Source organism: Dermacentor albipictus, chromosome 6 (genome assembly GCF_038994185.2).
Source record: "Dermacentor albipictus isolate Rhodes 1998 colony chromosome 6, USDA_Dalb.pri_finalv2, whole genome shotgun sequence".
In the NCBI taxonomy this organism is placed as follows: domain Eukaryota; kingdom Metazoa; phylum Arthropoda; class Arachnida; order Ixodida; family Ixodidae; genus Dermacentor; species Dermacentor albipictus.
Window position 1 is genome coordinate 22,888,342 of NC_091826.1, and position 24,883 is coordinate 22,913,224.

At 51.5% G+C, this 24,883-nt stretch overlaps 1 protein-coding gene across 1 annotated transcript; it reads right to left on the reverse strand.

Annotated features, from left to right (window-relative positions):
* Positions 1–1,208: 1,208 nt before the first annotated feature.
* LOC139046801 (uncharacterized) lies at positions 1,209–24,414 on the reverse strand. Its single transcript, XM_070520712.1, has 4 exons — positions 23,806–24,414; positions 20,606–20,713; positions 17,814–18,091; positions 1,209–1,361 (listed from the first exon to the last, which is right to left on the reverse strand). The coding sequence occupies exons 1-4, from the start codon at positions 23,962–23,964 to the stop codon at positions 1,358–1,360; spliced, it is 549 nt and encodes a 182-aa protein (XP_070376813.1). The 5' UTR covers positions 23,965–24,414; the 3' UTR covers positions 1,209–1,357.
* Between the last annotated feature and the right edge of the window lie 469 nt (positions 24,415–24,883).

Sequence of the window (24,883 nt, forward strand, 5' to 3'; positions counted from 1 at the left end):
GTGCGCGTGTGCATGCTTGCACGCAATAACTACGCAACAGTTAGTCAACGCTATATTGTCAATCGCTTTTTTATTGTGAAATGTTCAACAGCAACTCATTTGAATTTAGTATAGTTCAGTGACTGTTGCTACATCATTGAAGGTATATTTATTCAACGATTAATAAACCAAATTCATTTCTATAACGGAGGTAACATACGAGTCGTAGGCGCCAGATGAAAATTCACTTAGACCTATGTATAGGAAGGCGCATTAGCAGCTACACAGACACAGTCGTCCAAGCAGCATTGGTGAGTACGCTGTGAAATAATTTACGCCCTTAAAAGTGAAAAATGGTGTAAATGTGTCTATAACTCGCGCCCTTAGGGTGTCGGTTATATAAATCGCACCCTATAAGGGCGTGAGTTATAGACATATTTACACCCTTTTCGCTTTTAAGGGTGTAAATTACTTTACAGCGTATAGGCGCTGCAGTATAGTGATCGAGTCAGCCCTGGAAACCGAATAAAAGGAATCGTTTATTGTCACTTATGACGCATATTACATACAAGATCTCTTCAATATGCTACCTATGGTCCCAATAATTACCGGCATGCGGTCGATTGCACCGTATCACCGGTGGTTCTAATATAGAAAGCAGAATCGTTAGAAATCTACCGTGGCGGCTAACGATATTCTGTCCCATCAGTCGTATTACTTGAACTCGCAGTGTCAAGTTACCTAATTTTTCACTAATTAACTTTGTGATCATTCGCCGTTCGGCGTACAGCCCCATTGCACAACAGAAACGCGACGAGTAATGAAGTCATCTTCATGTAGCAGAAGTCGTGAGCTCTTCGCAAGTTTCGAATAACACGTGCTCAGCGTGCGTTTCAGTTAACAGTTATCGACGCTGTGAAAAATTTCAGCGTATTTAGAAAACCCCTATTTACAATTCACTGTGCGAAAATTTTCGATAATTGGCGAAATAAATTAACTCGAAACATCGCTTTCTGACATTTGCGCCAGAAGCGAGGTGTCGACTTTCAGCGAGACACTAACGATGCCATTGTGATGAATGAATCAACTAACTAACTAACTAACTAACTAACTAACTAACTAACTAACTAACTAACTAACTAACTAACTAACTAACTAACTAACTAACTAACTAACTAACTAACTAACTAACGAATCAATTAATTAATGTGACGACAGTCAGAGCAAGCTCTCGGGGCCCCGGCAAGCACTTTATAGATTCACTTGCTTTCTTCCACCTCGTTCTCCGTCGCCTCTTTGTCAGCCTTCGGTTTGCCTCTGCTTCTCGACGATATTCTTGTTTTTGGTGCTGGCAACGGTTCGTCTTGGCTATCGGATTTTACCTGCATCGAAAGGCGTGCAGCATATCTGTAGCACACGATTGACTTTGCGAAAACGCACACTCTCAGACACACACACGAGGCACGCACAAATACACGACTTGTAAGAGGAAAAGTTGCCAAAATGTGGGACGAGAGATTAGCCCATCCATATGGAGAAACCCAATTTGTCCCGTGTCCAATAATGGCATATGACAATATGGAGGTCCCGTGTGAAAACCCGTATGTTTCCATGTATGATATGGGGAATGTCCCTTGTGATCTTCATGTGAGCCTCATACGGGTATTCCACATAAAACCCGTATGATCCATATATAATATAAGACATGCCTTCATATGGTTGTTATATGGGGCCTCCATATGCTGATATCGAATTATTTAATATGGGGCGCGTTTTCTTTTTTCGATAGGCATTTGGTGGACTATAACTGAACTGTAAAACATAACGATTCGTCATTTGGGGGGGGAGGGGGGGTGAGACGCTATGGGGACTAACTCCTGATGGACGAAATGTTTGTACGCTGGCCTTAGGGACTGACTGTCAGCCTCTCGGAAGTTACAACTCTATGAAGAACAATTCTTTCTCCGTTGCATGATAGCTGGCCGAATTAGGCACTTCAAGCAGCATAGCTTGGGTCAGGGCCAAAAAAGTAACTTGGATTCGACGTCACAATACGCAAGTTTTCCTAATTACAGGGAATCGACGGTTTCGACTCTCTCATTCAGGGGCATGCTGCGCAGTCATATGAACCATGGGATTGATTGACTTACGGGTCTTAATGTCCCAGAGCGACATTTGAGAGTTGCTAGTTTTCTCCTTATTTACCCTTTACGGAATACCGGGTTACCGATTATGGGTGCGGCAGATGATAATCATTCATTGGTATTCCCTTGAAAACGGTGTGGTGACAATAGTAGTCCGCTTGATTTAATCAGGTATGTTATACATGTTTTTCATTCTAGGATTTTTGTGTACGTCTCCGTAACCTTTTTTTTTTTCTCAAAGCTTCCCTATCTCCTTGTACCGCAGCCCACTGTAACGGATCTGGTCGTATCAATCTCTTCCTTGTACTTATTACGCCAGTATTCTAAACGTCTTTTGCTTATCTTGGCTGCTGACCGGTTGATGCTTCCATCCAATTTAAATCCAAGCGCTTTTGGAAGGTATGCGTCACCTACGGGTCTCACTGAATGAATCCCTTTGCATTCCATTAGTATATATGCTGAGTGGTCTTCGGATTTTTGCTGCAGTATACACACACGCCTCACCTTGTTGCGAATATTTGCTCCGGTATGTTCTTGTCCTTACGCAACCAGTTCGAGACCCAAATAACAAGGCACCGCACTTTGTGTTATCGTATAGAGTTTCCATTCTAATTTCTGTCCTCCCATCTTTGTAAACCTCCGTGGTCGTTTTTTGTTTCCATTATTTGCATCCAATTCACTGTCTCCGTTTCTCTCACTTTCTTTCTGATGACTCCTGGTTGTCTATTTATACGCTTTCAATTACCCTGTACTTGGCTGCCAACTTTCTTGACCACTTCCTCCATTCACTGTCCACGCTTTTCAGGCACAGATACTTATGCACTTTGTGAGGATCGCACGCGCATCCCGATATCTCCGGAGCGGCCACGCGGTTATCACGCGATAATCACGTGCTCGCTCGCGGAGGGTAGCGGGGAGAGGGCACCTTCGTCGCTCCCGCTGCTCTTCGCGCCTGGCCGTGACGCTGCAGCCAAGGCACCCCGTTCCCTCCTTTCCCTTTCTTGGAACCGGGGAGACCCCTCTCCGCCGCTCGGGAGAAGCGCTATTCCCCCGACGGATCACGGCGGAAGAGCTAGCGAACGGCCGCATCTCAAATCAGCCGCTGAGACCGCCGCACGCCGTCCCCCTGTGGCGCCCGGACCTTGGTGTGCGACTCACCGCCCCAGGGCCCGAGCGCGGATCCACTTTTGGGTGAGCTGAACTCTTATCAGCCTCTTTTGTGGTTCCCACATGGTGCGGTTTGTTTCGCCCCAGACGTGCGGAATGCTCCGCCGCTGAGGTTTTGTGTTGTGTTGTGTTGTGTTTGTGTGTGTTGTGGCTGTTGTTGTCTGTTGGAAACAGTGTACTCTAAGGTGAATAAACACCTTAGGTTGAGACTCACCCTGTCCCCACTGGCCTGAACCCGCCGTGGTCGCAACTCACTGCGAGCCGCGGGTTAGGGGTCACAGCTCTGACTGCTAGGGCTGCTGCGAAAGTGCTAGGGAGCGACTGCCGCTCCGTCGGCGCTGTGCGATCCAGAGAAGGGTCAGGTGCGCACGCGCGAGCCTGAGTGATGCCCCGTTCACACTGAGACATTCGGCGTCTGGAGCGGCGCCCAGTTCGGCGGAACCCAGTTCGGCGGCGGCGAGATCCGCCGGAAAAGCCCCTTCCGCGCCGATCGCTCCCGTACCGATTTTTGCGGCAGCTGCCGCCGGATTGCCTCGCCGCCGCGCGGCGCTGACCAATCGGGGAGCGCGAAACAGAACTTCCAAAGATGGCGGCCGAGTCTCACGTCATGTCGCAGTCGTCGCAGTCATCAAAGTCCGCCGTGACATCCACATCCGAAATGCTGATCGAACTGGTGCGCAACCACCCAGTCCTCTACGATAAGCGCCACTTGAAGCGCAAAGACAACGTGCAGAAGGACGATTTGTGGCACAACATCGGTCGCGAGATTGGTGGGCGAACCCACCAACGCCGCTGCCGCCGTCTCTTCGGCGAATGCTTCTGCGCGTCATGCATCGCCAGAAAGATGCTTGCCAACAGGCCGAGCAGTACTGCCTCTTCTTGCTCGGGGTTCATCATTGTCTTTCCAAGCAATGGTGGAGACGCGCAACATAAACACACGAACTCGACGCGAGCGGAGACAACTGCTGCGCAATTTCGAGCCGCGCGAACATCCGGGACATCCCGCGCTTGATTGGAGGTTAGCATTTTATGGGGCAGATGGCGCTGTATGTCTTTCCGGCGGCGCGGTCCGCAAGCAGTGTGAACTACGCGATTTTCGGCGGCGGGGGAATTCTATTCGCTGTAGACGCCGGATTCCTCAGTGTGAACGTACCATAATACCCCTATATTTGGCGCCCAACGTGGGGCCAGAGGTGTGACAGGTTGAGTCTGTTTGTGTGAGTGACTGCCACTGCACGAACGAACCATGGCAGCATACGGGGCTGATTTACAGCCGTTGTATACGCTGTCGCAGGTTGCTACCAACAGACAACAATTCGAAGCGGCGGTAACTGCTACCGCTCAGTCATGCCCTGCGGCGAACATTAGCCCTGGGAATTTGATAAGCTTCGAAGAGGGTAGCGCGACACATGAGGCGCTCTCTCCGGCAGGATGTACCCTTGAAGGCGTGAGGCACATTACGCCGAACCCTTCGCCAGTGTTTGCGGAGAGCATGGAGCCACTGCGGCATACTTGCTCGACGCGTTCTGCTCCTGTGCCAGGCATTACTGGCCAGAGCGAGCCTCAACAGGCGCTGTTGCAGGATGCGATGCGCTTGATTGAGAGGTTGACAGGTGCCGTGCAGAACACTCTGCTGACATCTGCCGCCGCTGCTAGACCGAGAGTGAGGGTGGACTTACCCACCTACAGCGGGTATCATGATTCAGTTAGCGTCAACGAATACCTCGATCGCGTGCTGACTTACCAGCGCGCAACGGGGCTGTCCGATGACGAGATGCTGGAACGCGTCGTACCAGTGTCGTTAACTGATCACGCTGCCCGCTGGTTCCGGCTTACTGGCTACCGGTCTAGCACGCTGGCCGAGTTCCGAGCGGCATTACGCGAGGAATTCCTGCCCGCAGATTACGAGCGTCGTCTGCGGCGCGAGTTGGAGCTACGCACTCAGCATCCGGACGAATCCTTGCTCGAGTACGTCAGGGCGATGGACGAACTTTATCGTACCGCTGACCCTACCGCTCCGAACTGCGATAAGGTGGAGAGAGTCACACGACAAGCTCATCCCACCTTCGCAGCGTACCTAAGAGGCAGCAAGTTCAGGGATTTGGATGAGCTGGCCTCGGAGGCAAAGCGCATACAGGCGGACATACTCGCCTTGCGCTCATACCGACCTCCACCCCCAGCGTCGAGGGCACTTGAGCCGCGATGCGCGTGGAACGGGGACACTTTTCGCACCCGTTCCGGTGGAGGTGGTGCGGTTGCTTTCAGTGACGGACAACTGAGAAACGGTTGGGGCTTATCTGACCGGGCTCTCGATCCGTACACTTATGCCATGCGTGCAGCATGCGCTGCCGATGGCCGAGGTATGCAGAATCGTGGTCGATATGCCGGCTCGATGATGCGAGAGCAGAGCGTGCCTGCAAGGGAGCAGTCGATAGAGAGGAACAATGGTCAAACGGCGCGAGGCACTGGACGCCAAGCCTGTCAAAGGCCGGCTCTCCTCTGTTATCGGTGCAACCAGCCGGGGCACTACGCCCGGGATTGCAGACAGCCTGCGAACCGAGAGCACGCGCTTTCGGGAAACGAGCGGGGCCGCCGGTGAGCAATGCTGCATGGCCGGCGGCGGTTACAGCGGTGCGAAGTGAGACACACGAACTCCTTGCCCCGCTGGCTTGTCGTTTTGGATTGCCCAGCGACACGCCAGTCCCGCTCATAGAGGTTACAGTCGCCCGGCGCAGGTTTTTTGCGCTGTTAGACACAGGAGCGAGCGCTTCACTATTTGGCGACGAGGTGTGTGAACATCTCCGTCGGAGCGCTATCCGACTGAGAGAGAGTAATGTGACCTTCCGACTCGCCAGTGGCACGGCACACGCGAGCTGTGCTGCTAGGCTTGTGGTGCGGTGGGAGAAACGGGTGAGGCGACAGCGCCTAGCTCACCTTCCCGGCCTGTCGGTTCCTATAATTCTTGGTAGAGATTTCCTCGCCAAGACGGGCATTGTTATTGACGTCTGCAACGGAGGATATAGGGAGCGAGCATGTGGCACCCTGAAACCTTTCGTTTCACTTCAAAAAGCGTCAGAGACAACTTCGTTCGATGATGCTTCGCGCGCAGACCGACCAAACGATTGCCCGAAAAGGTCCCTCAGAACGGTTGCGGCCGGGTCGAAATGCCGTCCGGCCAACCGCGCTGAGAAAAGAGGCGCGGAGGGGAACTGCTCCCCTCCCGCAAAGCCCATAACCCCCGCTGCGGTGGCAGACTGTGCCGCAGTGAGGGGCGAACGATACCACCCGCTGCTGGACGACTCAAGCAGTTTGTCGGGGGAAGAAAAGGCTCGCCTCTCAGCGCTTCTGACTGAATATGATGCCGTATTCACAGAGCGGCCTGGTTGCACTACGCTATACAGGCACAAAATTGAGACTGGCGACGCCTCTCCGTGGAAGTGCAATCCTCGGCCGGTGAGTTTGGCTAAGAGGAAAGCACTAGACAGCGCTCTGGACGAACTGCTCGATACAGGCGTTGTTGAAAGGTCGGACAGCCCATGGGGTTTTCCTGTGGTGTTGGTTCCTAAAAAGGATGGGACGCCCCGCCTTTGTGTTGACTATCGCCGCCTGAACGAGGTGACACGCAAGGACGCATATCCGCTTCCTAGCATTCCCTCGATCGTATCCAACGTTGGCGGAGCGAAGTACTTCACTACGCTCGATGCAAGCAGAGGATACTTTCAGGTGGAGGTAGATCCCTGTGACCGAGAGAAGACTGCCTTCACGTGTCACAGGGGACTTTTCCAGTTTACCCGTATGCCATTCGGACTTGTCGGTGCGCCTGCGACTTACCAGCGCCTGATGGACCGTGTCTTGGGTGACGCAAGGTGGCACCACGCTCTTGCTTACCTGGACGATGTTGTGGTATACTCGCGTACCTTTGATGGGCACTTACGCCATCTCAGGGACGTGTTGGAGCGTCTGAGGTCTGCGGGGATAACGCTAAACCCGACCAAGACCCAGATTGCGGCAACCCGAGTAACGCTACTGGGTTTTGAACTGGATAATGGACGCCTTCTACCGTGTGATGACAAGGTTCAGGCATTATTGAACTACCCGTCACCGGAAGACATAGGCGGACTGAGACGCTTTTTGGGGCTGGCGAATTTCTATCGACAGTTCATCCCAAACTGCGCTGCACTGCAAGCCCCCTTGACAATGCTGTTGAGGAAAGGTGAGCAGTGGAGGTGGGGTCCCGAGCAAGAGGAGGCACTGCGCAACCTCGTAAACGCGCTCGTGGAAACCACCGAGTTAAGGCTACCTGATTTGAACAAAGAATTTGTCATTCATACGGACGCCAGCGACCTTGGCCTAGGAGCGGTTTTGCTCCAACAGCACGAAGGTAGTTTGCGCCCGGTAGCTTTTGCCAGCCGCTCTTTGACTCCCGCAGAGAAAAATTACTCCGTGACAGAAAAGGAATGTCTGGCGATCATTTTCGCTCTCAAAAAGTTCGACTACTATATTGATGGAGTCCCATTCATAATTGAGACCGATCATATGGCATTAACTTGGCTTAGGCGCTTAGGAGAGCCGAGCGGCCGGCTCGCGCGATGGGCACTTCTCCTGCAGCGATACGATATTACCGTTCGCTACAGGAGAGGAAAGAACAACGTTGTGGCGGACGCACTTTCGCGCGCGCCCGTTGACTGTGAGAAGAGTGATATTACTACTCAACTCACCTCGCCCGAAACTGAGCTTGTGAGCGGACTAACCGCTGCGACGACTGAGGTTGTCAGGAGGGATAATATTAATACCCATCGTGACCCCTCAGTGACTCAGCCTAAGAGCAGAGTAACTGCTACAATGCTCGACGGCGCTGGTCCCGAAGGAAGGGCGGATGAACCCCCTTCTCAGGACGAAAGCGTGAACCACTTGGACTGCGTCAGTTCTGTGGGGAGCGTGTTCGGCAGAAAGGAGCTGTTAGAGGCACAGCGGGAGGATCCATTTTGTAAGAAAGTGTTTGAGGGGCTCCGGGAGCCCGGCGGCGCGGCCGCGGCGCACATGGACGCAGCTGGTATTGCTGTGGGTGCGCGGCGCTCCGAAACAGCTGGTAATGCTGTGAGCGCGTTGGATTCCTACCTGCTAGACTCTGACGGCGTCCTGCTGAGATACATTCCCGCGGAGAAGGATACACACGAGTCCTTCAAAGCGGTGATTCCACGCACGCTGAGAGGAGCACTTTTACGCTACTTTCACGATACGTGCCTGGCCGGGCATGCGAGTGGCCCTAAGACTTATCTAAAGTTGTGCCGCTTTGCTACCTGGCCTGGAATGAAGCGGGAGGTGATGCGCTACGCCCGCTCGTGCAACGTGTGCCAACGCGTGAAGCCGCGTGGTGGACGCCCACCCGGGCTCATGCAGCCGATCAATAGCCGAACACCGTGGCAAATTGCGGCATGTGACGTCATGGGGCCTTACCCCAGGACACCGAGCGGGAACCGATTCCTTCTCGTAGTCACAGACCATTTCAGCAAGTGGGTGGAACTGTTCCCCCTACGGAAGCTGACGGCACGCGTAATCATGGGAAAGCTGATCGAGGTGTTTACACGATTCGGCTATCCTGAGCAGCTGATAACGGACAATGCGTCCTACTTCACTGCCAAACTCTTCGTGGACTCTTGTGCAGCTCTCGGCATTAAGCACAGGAGAACAACCACGTACCATGCCCAGGCGAATCCCACTGAGCGTGTGAACCGCAACATCAAGCACATGCTAGTTGCATTTGCGGGGACGCACAATGAGTGGGACGCTTGTCTTCCTGAAATTGGATTTGCTATCAGGTCGACAGTGAATCGATCGACTGGGTATACACCCGCCACCCTCAACCTTGGGAGGGAGCTGTTGAATCCGGTAGAACTTACTCTACAGGAACGAAGCAGCACGGAACTGGTTGTTTCGTCGGCACGCGCCGATTATGCGACTGGGCTGCGCGCGAAGGTAACGGAGGCTTTACGAAAAGCGCGACGGAACCTGAGCACTGCACGTGCCGAGCAGAAAGCGCAGTACGACCGCTCTCATCGGGAAGTTCACTACAAAGAGGGTGACCTGGTGTTGAGACGGAATCACGTCCTGAGCGACGCCAGTAAGAAATTCTCAGCTTCTCTGGCGCCAAAATGGGCAGGACCGTACCGGGTGCGAGAGACTGTCTCTTCACTCGTGTACAGGCTGGCGGACTTGAAGCTAAGACCGATCAGCCGACCGGTGCATGTCTGCGATCTCAAACCCTACTATGACAGAGGGAACGAGTGGCCCGAGGAGAATGCTCTCCCGCGCCCGCAGGCAGCGGCATCGGGTGGCACGGCTCGACGTTCGAGCCCGGTGCGGCATTATAACTTGCGATCTCGGCAGAACTAACTCTGTCCGGTTCGCGGAGGCTATTTTATTGTGCGCGATATCGGACGGAATGCTCCTCCGATGTCTAGCATGCAGGCTTCCAGAGCGAGCACGCGCTTTCTCTTTGGAACAAGCGAGAGGGGCTAACAGAATTGTCGCAGCAGCAGACCGCCCGTCGGGAGCCGTGAAACAACCACCAAGCAAAAAGGAAAGACCATCTCCACTGCCGGTGGGGACGAGCAGGCCGTAAGCAGTCAGCAGCGCAGTGCAGGCAACAGGCGGCGAGAAAAGATCCTCCAGCGGCTAACAGCGAGGTGAGAGGTGCAGCGGGCGACTTCCGGTCCGGAATGGTCGCGGCGGCGCAGAATTCGCCGAACCGCGCCGCACAGCTCCGCAACCAAGCACCCAGCCTCAAGGCCGAGCGAAAGACTTCGCCCGCAAGGACAGAGTGGACCCCTGCTGCGCAGCGAGGTGCAAGCCATCGTCAGGGGTGGGTCGGCGCGCCTTTGCCGACCTTGCGTGCCGAAACCCGCGAGGGAGGACAACGAACCCCGGGAACCCCAAAAGACAGCTGTCCTGCGCCATCTCGAGGCTGGTTCGGGGATCGCGTCAGCGTAATCGAGGCAGCCAAGAAAAATCCAGGGACCCTTTCGCCACCACGGACCCGGCACGTCCGACTGGGCAGGTGACGCCGCCGAGACGCAGGGTGACCCGGACCCAGCGCCCTTCTTGCCTCCCACTGCATCCCGCTGCTGTCAAGCTGCTCCGTATCATCATTCCATGTTCCGGCCTGGCTCGCGACCACCTACACGGCGACAACGACGGTCTGCAGCTAGAGCTGCTCCCTCACCAACATGGATTCAAACCGTGTTGCTGTCGGAGTAGCATGCCCCCTCTCGCAGGAAAGCCTCTGGTGACGGCGGCCTCTTAGCGGCTAAAGGGTTATTTTAAGGAGGGGGGGATGTGGGGATCGCACGCGCATCCCGATATCTCCGGAGCGGCCACGCGGTTATCACGCGATAATCACGTGCTCGCTCGCGGAGGGTAGCGGGGAGAGGGCACCTTCGTCGCTCCCGCTGCTCTTCGCGCCTGGCCGTGACGCTGCAGCCAAGGCACCCCGTTCCCTCCTTTCCCTTTCTTGGAACCGGGGAGACCCCTCTCCGCCGCTCGGGAGAAGCGCTATTCCCCCGACGGATCACGGCGGAAGAGCTAGCGAACGGCCGCATCTCAAATCAGCCGCTGAGACCGCCGCACGCCGTCCCCCTGTGGCGCCCGGACCTTGGTGTGCGACTCACCGCCCCAGGGCCCGAGCGCGGATCCACTTTTGGGTGAGCTGAACTCTTATCAGCCTCTTTTGTGGTTCCCACATGGTGCGGTTTGTTTCGCCCCAGACGTGCGGAATGCTCCGCCGCTGAGGTTTTGTGTTGTGTTGTGTTGTGTTTGTGTGTGTTGTGGCTGTTGTTGTCTGTTGGAAACAGTGTACTCTAAGGTGAATAAACACCTTAGGTTGAGACTCACCCTGTCCCCACTGGCCTGAACCCGCCGTGGTCGCAACTCACTGCGAGCCGCGGGTTAGGGGTCACAGCTCTGACTGCTAGGGCTGCTGCGAAAGTGCTAGGGAGCGACTGCCGCTCCGTCGGCGCTGTGCGATCCAGAGAAGGGTCAGGTGCGCACGCGCGAGCCTGAGTAATACCCCTATAACTTTAGTCGCCCATTTATGTTGCTCAATGTTCCTGAGTCTTTCTACAAAACTAATTTTGCTCTGCGCTTCTCCGACTTCAAACGAGGCCCAACCCATGTCAACCTACACTGCCTGATTTGCGGTTTTACCGTAGATGTCGCTGCAGCAACAGAAGCGCCAGCAGCGACACCTCGTGACGTTTTGTTCAACCACGTCGCGTTGGAAGCGTTTTTATGTTACAAGGTTGTCCTCATCGAAGGATAACAAAAAGAAAAAGAACCGCATTTTGGCGATTGTATGACTGCCGGCGCTTCACAGCAACAGCTAAGCATGCTCTTGATCGCTGCATTAAAGCTGTGTTTTCATTATTTATACGACGTGGCGCCTCCAACTCGTCCGTTCACGTTTACGTCTCCGGTATTCCGTAAACCGTAGGCCTTATGGGAATGCGGCCGCCCAGCCACGAGTCGAACCAGCGACCGTTGTCTTGAGCCAAACTGTTAGTGAAGGAGCCATTGAAACCAAACGCGGACTAAGTGCTTACTCGTCCTACTATTGATATACCTCCGTCAGAGAACGAAACTTGACTTGTATTCTAGAACGTTTCTCCATACGGCAATTCCTGTTCAATGAATGGCGATGATGATCGCTAATGGCACTCCTTCTGAAACGGGGTGGTGAGCCTGCTTGATAAAGTCGGGTTCTACTACGCATCTACTGCAGTCTATAGCGCGTTGCCTATCTCTACTTGACCTTGTAAAATTAGCAATGCCAGTGACGATCCTGTCCTCCTCTCTTCCATGTTTTTAATTACGATTAGTCACCGGGTGACTGAGTGGTTCATGTTCTAATGGGCACAGAATCGGAGCTGCTGTGCTGAGCGAAAGGGTTTGAAACCAACCGTTGGACCAAGTTGGGTCACTGGTTATCTGCCACTCTACAATGAATCTCTTTCACTCCAACTTAGACCATTTGGTACACGCCATTGCTCAATGAACGATTTTTCATTCTATTCGGGAACAAAGACATTGTTCGTTTTTCATGAATCATTAGCTGACAATGTATAACCAGTAACTAAAAACTTCATGCAAGGCATCATTAGTTGTGAATAATTAGCTAATATTGTATAACCAGGGACTTCAGTTGTTTATTTCTATACTACCACTCCCGTCTGTAATGCCCCCCGCTCTTGAAGGTATTAATGAATGAAATGAAATGATCCTGTTGACGTCAACTTGGGTCACTGAGTATTGAGTATGTGCTGTTGGGAATGTGCCGCTCATAAGCGACAAAAAAAAAATCACTTAAAATTTCTTCAATGGTGGGCGCAATAGAACTAGCGACATGTATATGCTGAGACAATCTTGTCTGAATATAAATTCACACAAGCGCCATGCGCGGAATTTGCGGCGGCACCGATAGATGGCGCAGCGTGTTCAGTGCGGTGGAACCTGGCTGCATACACGGCTGCCTCATACGCGACGCGTTTGGGTGATAGCAATATGCTGTGTCGCTACAGTTGCTGTAACGGCTTTAAAGTACACAACCAAAGATCGCTCGTACCAAGCTTATGCGTCATTCGCCATTGTTCTTTGTCATTTACCATTGGAATAAGCTGCCTGCGGAAATCGTTTCTGTCAATAACCACGACGCCTTTGTTTGCAAACTGAAGTGCTTATTGCGCGCCCACCGTTAGAATTGTATTGTGCCGACTGCTTAGAATTGTATTCTTCTTTATTGTTGCCACTACCATTTTAGTTCTACTTTTTCCAGTATGTTCTCGGTGCTTGCAGTGTATTTTCCAGTATGTTTTATCAAGTTCTGTTCTCTGCAAATGGAGCTCGTTTTCATTGTTTATTCACTGCAATATGTTATGTAATGTTAAGTAAGCCCCTATGCAATGCCTGAAAAAGGGCCTTTAGGGTATATGAATTAAAAAAAAAACGCTTTGCATTAACGTCGACATTCATCGTGAAATTGATCCTCTCGCAATTTTTTTTTACCAATTGCTCTAAACATCTCTTGCTAATCTCGACCTCTGACGGAGCATTCAGCTTTGAAACCCTGCGTAACTCGAAGGCGCGGCCCTATATACCCTGCTGTTCAGGCTCGCTGAATTATCGTGGCATTACGATATTCCGGATCGTATCCAGATTCTTCTTTCCTCTCTCTCTTTCTCTCGCTCTCTATCTCAGCAAGCAGACATCTCACCCTATTGCCAATATTTCCTTCTGTATATGTGTCTGTTCTCAGTTAGCCAGTTCGGGCCACAAGAAGCAAGGCGCTGTTCTTGTGCTAGCGCACACATTTAGTTTCCTGGTGTTTTCCTTGCCGTCCTTGTAAAACTCCACGGCCATTTCTCGCTTCCGTGCTTTGCATCAAATTTGCCGTCTCTGTTTCTCTCACTTCCTTTTTGGTGACTCCGGTTTAATAAAACCCCTTAAACTTCTTAGTAAAGTAGCGACACTCTCATCCTCCACCTTCACTCCTCTTCGTTTCTCCTCTCTCCTCTCTTTCACGCTCCCTCCTCGACCGGGGCGCCGCCTACATTGCTCGAGCGTAGCAACGGCGCCAACATGCGCTCCTCGCCACTCCGCAGACGCTTCTCGGGCAAAAATGGCGCTGAAGTGAGGCGCGAGGGCCCACGTGACGCTAATAGGCCAGTAGCGACGCGGCGTCGGCCTCGGCCAGAGTGCGCGAGGAGGAGGCAGCATTCTTCAAAACACGGCACTACTTTACAAAGTTTAAGGGGCTTTACGGTATAATGCGCGGCAGCGCCGCCCTTAGACCGAAGCTGTCAGCGCGCTTCAATAGCACCCAACGGCGATTTCTTAGTAACATTTCGTTACCAGACGCTGTGGAGTTTTTGCTGCTCGAATGCAAGGTAGTGAAGGTGCGTTTGTAAAGCAACTTTAGAAGCGCTATTACAGAGAAGCATTACTGAAGCGCGGTGTCTTGGCATGCATGGCAGGCGGCGCATTTGTTGACCTACGTAGGCTCGCTCTTCGGGGGCCGTACCCAGGAATTATTTTCGGGAGGGGCTTTGCGGCAACAGCGGCGGCCAGTTTGAATAATTACTATTGTGCCTGAATGAATGTCAGCTATGTGCTTCATTCAGGCACAAAAGTAATTATTCAAAATGGCCGCCCCTATCACCGCAAAGCCTCTTACATACCAATACAAACGTAACGTTGTAAAACTATTCACCGACGATTATGATACGTCCTAATGCGAAATTTGAGCGTAGCCCTATACATGTTTTCATTTCCCGATAAACTGGCTGGCGTGGACAATCGCTCTCGTGCGGCAGCACTTTGGAAAGAGCGAAGTGTGGCGCCACTGCCTCGCTAATCTGGAGATCGCGAGAGCACGCGCGTGGGTGGCGCGTGGGTGCGATTCACAGAAGCCGCCTCCGACAAACTTCCCAGACGGCGCGCGCTACTCTGGCACCATCTCGTAGCCTCCGTCGCCGCACTACGCTTTTCTTCTCACGTTTCGACCATGCACTCCACCGCTTTCCGCCTCATGGTCCTGCTGCACCCTCCTCTCCACTTTCCTCCTCTCATCTCTCCTCTTTCGCCGTGTTTTTCATCGCCCGCTGCGAACCGCGTTCGCGCTCATCTTTCACTGTGCTCGTTCGCTGGGTTACGCCGGGAACGCCGACGCTCGCCGCAGGAACGGGCGCCTAAAAGGCTGCGCTCTAGAAAGCTACAGCGGTCCGGCGACTCGGCCGTTTTTGCCCGAGAAGCGTCTACGGAGGAGCGATATTAGCCCCGAGAACGAACACGAGCGGCGCTGCGAGCGCCGCTCGCGTGACGTCAGGGAGGGGACTCGCGCCTGTCGTCTGCTACAGTTCGTGCGTTGTACGGGCGCTTTCTGCGGTGTTTTCGTTTGTTCGCCCTCGTTCTCTCTGCTTGTATACTTATGGTGGTCGTCTCAAATATATTTTTATGACGTCTTCCTTTGCGAACATTTATTCAAAGAGCTAATTTCTTAGACAACAATGCAGCTCTCGAAGGCAACGCTACAGTGCCAGCCGAAGCGACGCAGACCAGCCCATTGCGGGTTTTTCATACGCGGATAGACAATCGCAAAAGCATAGCCTATAGGAATCCAGTTATGATACCATACCTGCCGCGGTGCAAAAAGTATGTCACAAAGCTGGCTATATATGACTACTACAGCAGTTACGTTGATTTTATTCCGCTAAAACAGGTTTGCTCACGACGAGTAGTTCATGGTATAATATCGAATTTTTGCATTTCCTCACAGAAACGCTCGGCAGTAGCACGGTGACTTAACTAATACTGGAGCTTAGATTCTACACGCCTCACTTGCTTCTTTAACTGCTTGTCAACATTAGGCGGTTCTTCACGTGTTTATTTTTTTTAAGCAGCGGAAATTTGAAGTAAAGTTAATGAAGGCTTACAGCTATTTACAGAGTACAAATAGGAATGTACCAATATATATTCCCTTTTCCGTGCTACACGTTCAACTCACCTCTTTAGAGCGCGTTTGTTAATGATTAATAATGCATGTTATGTTCCTCTTTTTTTGTCTATGTTACCAAGTGAATATCATTTATTTATTTCAATGCCGCAGTGTGTTTTGCATTGTTATCGTGGAAATATTTCACTGTGCTTTCATATATTGTATAACTGCAATGTTTTATGGCCACTATATAGATGTAATTTATATGGCGCTTGATGTGTTACCCCATGCAGCCATATTGTACCTAAGAGGGTGAGATTACCTCAAGCCGCGTCTGTGCGGCTTTTTTCCCTCATCCACCTCCATTTACCACTCCTCTGTACATGTGTGTGTGTAAACGGAAATTAATAAATCAAATCACATCAAACTCACTTGAGAAATTTACTGGTGCTTGTTGCTTAAGGAATATACATGACGAATCTGTTTGGCAAACTGACACAGGCTGCTCGGCCCAATTTTTTTAGTGAAGTATGCCTGCTGGACCACATAGCTGTAGCCAGAAAGCAGTCGAAGCGTCAATGACTAGTAGTATGGGACATATTGAAGATATCGAAATTCCCCCTGTGGAGGGTCAGAAATCAAGTGAAAGTATATGCAAGGCTTGTGGTGCTTTCTTTATGAATGTTTGCGATTGGATTGGAGTAAACTTAAATTAGCCTGCAAGGTTCTCTTTTAAGTACCGACGAAGCGAATAGTTATCCGTTTGTATAATTAAATAATGCTGGATCGAGACATGGTGAGACAAAAGGTGCTTGAATTTTCCTTTTGTAGGCAATCTAAGCTGCGTAGTAGTAGCTCGAGAATACTTTAGCCATTCCAGTTGGCACTGTAAAAAAATGCTTTATGGTTTTAATTCGAAGTTGAAGTGAACTGATGGGTTTCGCGAACATAGCGTGCCTCGCCATACGGACAGTCGATTGCTACCGTTACGTGATCAGGGGTGGGCCATATTGTCGATAAAGGCTACTGAGGGCCACTATGATACATTTCATCACTTTCAATTGAGTGGCTGTCGATCTAAACAACGAAACTTTTCTCTCAGGTGATTGCTACTATGGTGTTTGTGAATTAACTATGTAAATACTCTACATGACACGCCGTCGTGTTAGCAGCCATGAGCAATTCGTTTTTTGGAGGCCTGTTTCAGAGGGGGATGAAAGTAGCAGCAAACATTTTCATAAGAAATGCGCGCCTAACTATTTTTTTACGCATTAATGAATGGCCATATTTGAATAGAACAACACAACAGAGTAATAGGAATCATGATGACAGCTTCGCTGGGCAGTGTCTTTCTAATATCGGATAACATGTTGACGCCAATTACCAAATTTTTCTTCCACGTAAAATGCAATACCTCTCATAGCTAAATACTAAAGGAATGTTAAGTGTTTAGCGAAGCATCATACATAACTTCGCGCGTTGAATTTGCAGATATTCTCTTTTTAGTCAAAATTTACCGATAGACACGGCGCATATATGCATTGCAAAAACTTGTAGACCCCTTTAACGCTACTTAGCTTGCGATATCCAAGTCGCAAAGTTCCTCGACTCACACGCTTTTGAAGAAGAAACTGTGGTTAAGGTATTGCAGCTGAAAGAAGCCGACTTATTCTTCAATACGTACGGCTCGAGCCACCTATACCCCAAGCATACACGAAGGGAACGAGCGCGCGCGGCAGCCGAGCGAGCCGGAGCGAGCGGCGTCCTGGCCGTGACGTCACTCGCGAGAGGGCGCCATTCCTCTTTCTCGGGGCTAATAGAGGCTAGAAAGGTTCGAGCAGTGTAGGTGGCGCCACGGTCGAGGAGGGAGCGTGAAAGAGAGGAGAAACGAGGAGGAGTGCAGGCGGAGGAGGAGAGTGTCGCTACTTTACGAAGTTTAAGGGGCTTTAATATAACCCGGTTATACCATAACCCGGTCTATCGAGATACAAATAAAACGTTCAGTGAAGCACTACACGCCGCTATAGAGCGTCCGTTACCTGATAGCGCAAGCGGCGCGCGGGAGAGGGCGCCTGCTCCGCTGTTGCACGGGGCTCAGCTGGGGCGCCCTGAGCGCCTCGCTGAGCCGCATCGTGTGCAGCAGCGGCACGAAAGACTGGCACACGCCTGAGTCACGCGCGTACTGTCGGTAGTAGCAGCTAAGCAGCGGGCCCCGGTAGGGGCTTCCCGCCGCTCCCGGGCCCAGACACTGCCGGCGCAGAAGGGCACCGCTAGCGACCTCCGAGGCAGCCGTCCCGATGGTGACGTTTTTAGGGCGCTTTAGAAAAAGGAGTCCAGAGTAAGGGAGTCTCGCCGGCCGTGCGTTTTCGCGTTCGCTATTCGAAATTCCCTAGCGGAGAGTTTTCGAAAACGCTTAGGTGCGCTATATTAGAAAACTCCCTATTGGGATTCCTATTGTGATTACAACGAAGGCGCCAAATAAAACAACGGATGAAGGAAGGAGACACGAGATGCGCCTACGTAGATGCGCCTACGTGGTTGCCTCGTGTCTCCTTCCTTCGTCCGTTGTTTTATTTTGCGCCTTCGTTGTAATCACGTATAACCAACTCGCCCACCAACACGTGCTCAGTGACTGCATCCCTATTGGGAAGTTTTTGGTAACTTTTAGAACTCCTTGTTGGGTGTGCCGTTTACAAAACTGCCTAATGTAGAGTTTTACAAGTTTTCTGAAACATTGTAAAAGGGAACTCTACAAATATACCATAACCAGTGTTCTATGAAACTCCCTAATAGAGAGTTTGGAGGATCTTGAACGCCGTATCAGTCTAGCTTGATACAATGTTTGGTTACGATGTCCCTTTGGAAAGCCTCTAGTCAAAAAGTGCCGAATGCGAAATTTTCTAAAGGTACATTATAGGGAAATTCGGTAAAGCACGTAATCACAGCTCCAACGAAGTTTTCCAAATAGCGCACGCAAATGGCTTAGCGTGCCCCAAAAACACAGTGCTAGCGACAATTCAAGCACGTGCGCAGAACACACACCGTTTTCATTCTTTGTAATCTCTAATTTCCATTCACTCTGCCCACTACGAACTGCAACGTCCCGCAACCTTGAAATTCCTATTTCTAAAACTCTCTAATAAAGGGACCTAAATTGGCAACACTGCCAGATTGCTATAGGGTTCTTTCAGAACTCTACTTTCATATTTAATATGACGTCGCAAGTCCTTCACCACACAAAAAGCACAATGACTAACGACGAAGGCGCGACAGCGATGACGATGGCCCGACACCTACGACGACGACGAGTGCGACGTGACGACGCCATAACGACGGCACTTCGATGACTTACGACATCTAAGACAGCGTAAAGCTGTCCTTGCGAGATGAGCAAAATAATGTCTGCTACGGAGAAAGCCTACAAACAAAACACACTTCACTTGTCGGGACAGGGTAGAGACAGACGAATGCTGCAATGCATGTGGCGCCACCTCATGACGCTGACGTCAACTAACGCACAAGCACGGAGGAAGGAAAAACAGAGGAGAGGCCCTGTCGTCACTCTTTGCGAATCATGATGCTATATCTTCGGCTGGTCGTTTCTGAGCGCTCTCGCGAGCGGCGTTGTCTTCGGCTGGTTGAAAGAGGGTGCGCGCCCTGCGTTCGGCTGGTTCTTCTCGATTGCTCTATCTTGGAGCGCTCTGAGGCGCTCCGAGCTCTGTCGTCGGAGCAGTCATCGAGATTGAAATGTCATCGCAGCGCCGCGTCGCTGCCGTTGGCGACGGCCCACCGTAACCTTGGCATCCTAGGCCACTGCATGCTTGCGTCTCGACGAGCGTTCGTCCCGCCGGCACGTCCGCCGGTTTTTCCGGCAGCGCCGGGAGCTTTGGATAGGCGAAACATCGGACGTTGGCAGTAGTCACGTGGTTTCGTATCAGCAATTTTCTCCTCCGAGAGCGAGTCGCACGTTCGGCTTGTGCGCTTAAGATGGCGCTAATAACGCTGCAGTCGTCTAGGCCTCTGGTGTTCCGGGATTCCACAATTCAAATCTGTCAGACAATACGCTACCAATACCAAACAATACGGAAACAGCTTCGAGCGTTCATGATTCCGACAACCCACGTCCCCGCACAGCTAATGGAACGTTCTGGCTTGTCCGCAGAATGCACCGCCGTTTCAGGAATAACGGGCTACCGGTGACGTAGACAACGATAACAACGCTGGTCGCGCCACCTTGTGGCGCACAGTTTAGCCAGAGATGACACAGAGCTATTATTGCTGTGACCACCCACATTCTGCCCGCTGGTGTAAATTATAAGTAGCAACATAATCGCTAAAGTGCTGTCTTTCTAAATTTTTTTGTCATTTCACGGAAACACCAACTTAATAAAAAACATGTGTACAACACTGTAGTCGGAAAAAGCGGCACAAGATGTCACTACGAGTGTTGCTAACGCCGTTCGAGTGTACGGTAGACCGGTATTCCGCACACTCTTAAAACGGCTGCACCCTTTGGGGTGTATATTTGTCCCACAACAATAATCGTCATCTGCCTTGCTTGCGTTTCCTTTCCTGAAAACTCGGCGCTCGCTACTTTCCTGTCGAGAATGCTGCGTCACACTGATAACGCGCACGTCATTCGTGACTGCGAAGTACCGGGCTTGCAGCGTTAAAGAATGGAAACGCGGTCAAGACAGATGACGATTATTGTTGTGGGACAAGATACGCCCCAAAGGGTGTAGCTTTTTCTAAGAGTGTAAGTGGCGATATGTTACACTACTAAAGCTCTCTGTTACTGCCTCACGCAGTAAAGGCGAAGGTGTGTACGTACACTGTCCTTTGATTTTTCCTTGGGCGCTGCCGACGGGCCGCCGTCGTCCTTGGCGTAGCGAGCCCGCCCCATCTTGAGCTTTTGGCACTTGTCAGCTTCGTCCGTGACCTAGGCATTGAGCAGTGGTGGTAGATTGTTTTCATTTGGGAAAGAATAAAAAAAAACTAAATCAAGTTATGGACCGCGGGTACCCTAACTGTCCCACTTTTCAAAGGACCGTCCTAAACTGTAACAGAATGTCACAAACTGTCACACTTACAGAATATGTGGCATGAGACGGTAGGCGCACTCGAGGACGGCAGAGAGCTAAATGGTGTGATGACATTAGGAAATTTTGAGATGTAACAGAACTAGAAAGCTTTGTTTCAGCGACTTCGAACCAATTTTAACTTTCGATACCATTGTATTCTCTGTTTTTGAGTAGTACGCTCAACTCGTTCCGTCTAAATTTCTGTTTAATTTTCCTGTACGTTGCGTAGGTTTTTCGGTAGAACGCAGCTCTTAGGCGCCCGTTGCTGCGGCGAGCGTCGGCCTAACCGAGCGATCGAGCACAGCAAAAGATGAAAGAGCAAACATGGACGGCAGCGGAGGATGAAAGATGCGGGGAGGAGGGTACAGCGGAAGCACGAGGCGAAAAGCGGAGGGTGTGGCTAAAGGTCGAGAAGAGAAGCGTAGTGCGGCGACGATGGCCGCGAGATGGCGCCAGTGTAGCGCGCGTCGTCTGCATGGCAACAAAGCGCTGCATGAGCGGAGGTCCGTCGGCGGCGGCCGCTGTGAATCGCGCCCGCGCGTCACCCACGCGCTGCCTCTCGCGATCTCCAGATTAGCGAGGCAGTTGCGCCACACTTCGCTTCGTTTGTAACGTGTCGCACGAGAACGATTGCCCGCGCCAGCCAGTATATAGAGACTTTTAGCGTGTCCGGTATTCGGGCAAGCGCGGGCGGTTTTCCGGTTTAGCGGGGGCGCCAACCTGAGTGGCCAGATTGGTGGCGCCAGCTGGTGGCGCAAAGCTCAACCATACAAACACAGAGCTAATTACTATATTTTGCTTAGCTGCTGGCGTAAATTTTCGACAGTGGCGTAATCGTGTTCACAATTACGCCTCTGCCAAAAATTTACACGGGTGGCGAAGCAGGATATGGTGAGTTACTGCAGTTTTAGCTATGCGTTTGTCTGGTTGAGCTCTACAACACCAGGCGGCTTCACCGCTCACGTTTACGCCCCGACCATCCGGTAATCCGCCCAAACCGCTCCCGTTTACCGGAATAGCGTACAAGCTAAAGGTCTCTTATATCGCGAAATGAAAACACTTATACAGCTGCGCTCAAATTTCCCATTATATAGGGAGTGTCGTAATCTTCGGTGAATGTTATTGGGCTACTGACAATTGTACATCTTAAGTTTTTTCATTGCTACCAATAATATTCACAGTCATTCGCTGTATTTTGATAATTCGTATGTTATAACATCCTATAATTAAGTTTCGTATGTTGTCACTGCTACTATGCCTAAATAATTATCGCCATCATGTACATCGCTGCCTTAAGCCAGGATGCTGATTCAGTTTCCAACTACGGGGCCTCATTCTGTGTATACTCGGTGTTTCTAAGAATACTTTAAGTAATATTTTAAGATAGCCGTTCTGAAATAAAAAAGGACGGTTCCTTCTGAGACAAGGCGTGAGCGATGTCGATCGGGAGGTGACGGGTGATACGCGGTAATTAGTCGCTAATCAACACAAATCCATTAATTTTTTTTCAATCTATTAGGTTCAGCGGGCTCCCCGTAATTGGGAAATTGAAGCGAGCTCATCCGCGTACAAGCCACGTCAACTTTCGGATCTGGAGAAATGCGATTACCCTTGGAAAGGATCGACATTTGGGCGAGTTGGTACTGGTTGAACGTCTTGAAGGGGCAGCGCGAAAAGACGATGACAGAAGGCAGGAACAGCGCTGTCCTGTGTGTTCCTGCCTTCTGTCATCGTCTTTTTGCGCTGCCCCTTCACGATGTTTACCCTTGGAAATGCGGCACGATAAAATTTCGGCAATCAAAGCGCGCGAAACCGAGACCGGGAGGCAGCCTGCAGCGAGCGCAAGGCTGCGTCCATCGAGGTGACGTTCTGCTTACGTCACCCAGCAGCGAGCTACCAGCGCGCTGCGACAGCGAGGCAGGCGTACGGTATGCTAATGCGGATCCGTATTTCCATACGGATCCGGTGGAAACACCTAAAAGAAAGAAAGATTCCGCTACATGATCACGTTCTGAGCCGACCTTTTCAGGCTTCCAAGTTCATCGCCTAACGCCTTTTTCTCTCCGCTCTACTTCCCACGTGCCCTCCGCGAGCTCGGGGGCTGGAAACTTCCGCTTGCGTGCACCACGCGGTGAATGCTGATTTCCCAAAAGCGCCCTTTCCTCTGTATTCTTTGCGATAGAGCTCAAAATTGTCACGTGACGCCGCTTCATCTACAGCTATTTCCCTTCCTCAAGGTACTACAATCGAGTCTTTTGTGCTGGCCGTCGGCAGAATAGCGCTGGCAAAACGTTGCCGACGCTTTCACCCTCACTGGCAGGCAGCAAATACGTGACCGTATATGCTTTCTGGCATATATAGTGTCACAAAATCGACATTGTACCAGCAGCCGGCAGGTTTTTCTTGTATCCTAACATGGGTTCTCTGTCCTGCCACCATTGCCTGGCGAAAAGACAAGGAGCAGTGACGCGCGTAAGGTGACACCAATCAGCCAATCATCGGACACTGCCGGCAACACTTTTGCGGAGCGCCCGTCAGCTCTCAAGGCTGCTTCCTCCGTTCGCAAGACCTGTGCTTCGGGGCGATCACGTTAGCATGCGCAAAGCTGCAGCGGCGGTTCTTCTTCGTGATTTGGGAGCGGGAAAGCACGCTCAATTCTGCAGTCCATATGGGAGCACTGCCAACACCACGTAGACAACACAAGGCCTGTTTACTTCGATCCATGATGTCACGCTATACCTGGCATTTGACAAGGCTGGCGTGATGAAAGCGGTGACGTCAAAATCACTGTTGCCTAGTCGGGAGCGTCCCCATTAGATTCTATGGCAGTCGGGCCAGGTAGCATGACGTCATGGATCGGAGTGAAAAGGCCTTGTGCTATCTAGACGGTGTTGGCACTGCTCGACGCAGGCCGCAAGAATCGGCCGTGGAAGAGAGAGGGGTGGCTCACCTTTTGGAACCAATCGGGCATCACGCGGTCTCTGTACTTCTTGACCGACTGCTTGATGCACACCGGGCTCGGCGGCTGCCTCGGAATGTGCGGCACCTCTTCTGTGGCCGGCTGCCGGATGTCGTTGTACGCTGTCTTTTCGCGGCGCGGGAGGGGCATGACGTCACCGTCGTTCGCCTGGGCAACGTAACAGCACCGACACCCTTTTTGATGTTGTTGTTGTTGCCAACGGGTATACGATGTGTGGCCGTGGGGCTCCTACACGTCTCTCGCTCGGATGGCGGTCTTCGTGGAAGCGTGGAGCACCGTCGTCGGAAGAGAGCTAGAGAACACCGCGGACCACGGCCCGGCGAGTGGAAGACGCGCACGGCTGTGGGGAGCAGGCGGTCCTCCGGTGGAAGACGTGCTGCAGTCGTGGAGCGGGCGCTTCCGACCCGCTCGGGACGATTTTGTCGGAGAAAGTGTGTAACTGCCGACCTGCCTTGAGGGAGGAGACCGCGGACGCGAATTTTGGTGTTGCCGCCTCAAATTTTGCGAGAGAGCCGAATGAGCCTCGCCGGGGCCTCGCTTTCGTCTTCTTCTCTTCCTTCTTCTATTCTAACGTGACCCCCCCATCACCCGAATATTCACTGCAGATACGCGCTCAATTAATAAAGAATTTGCCAATTAAGTATCGGATCGAAGTGGTCGTTTGGGACGAAGGAAGGCTGGATATTGTTTCCACACCAGGACATATCAGCAACACTGTAAAATAATTTGCTGTAGAAGGATCGACATTTGGGCGAGTTGGTACGAGTTGGTCAGCGCTGTACTGTGTTCCTGTCTTCTGTCATCGTCTTTTTGCGCTGCCCCTTCAAGATGTTCAAAATAATTTACACCCTTAAAACTGAAAAAGGGTGTAAATGCGTCTATAACTCACACCCTTTTATATAACTGACACCCTAAGGGTGTCAGTTATATAAAAGGGTGTGAGTTATCACTATCAGTGAGCTGCAAGTTAAACTGCTCAGCCCACCCAACTTGTGAGTAAAGCGTATCTAGGTTCGCGCTACAATATGAACAAAGTGGAAGATGGAGC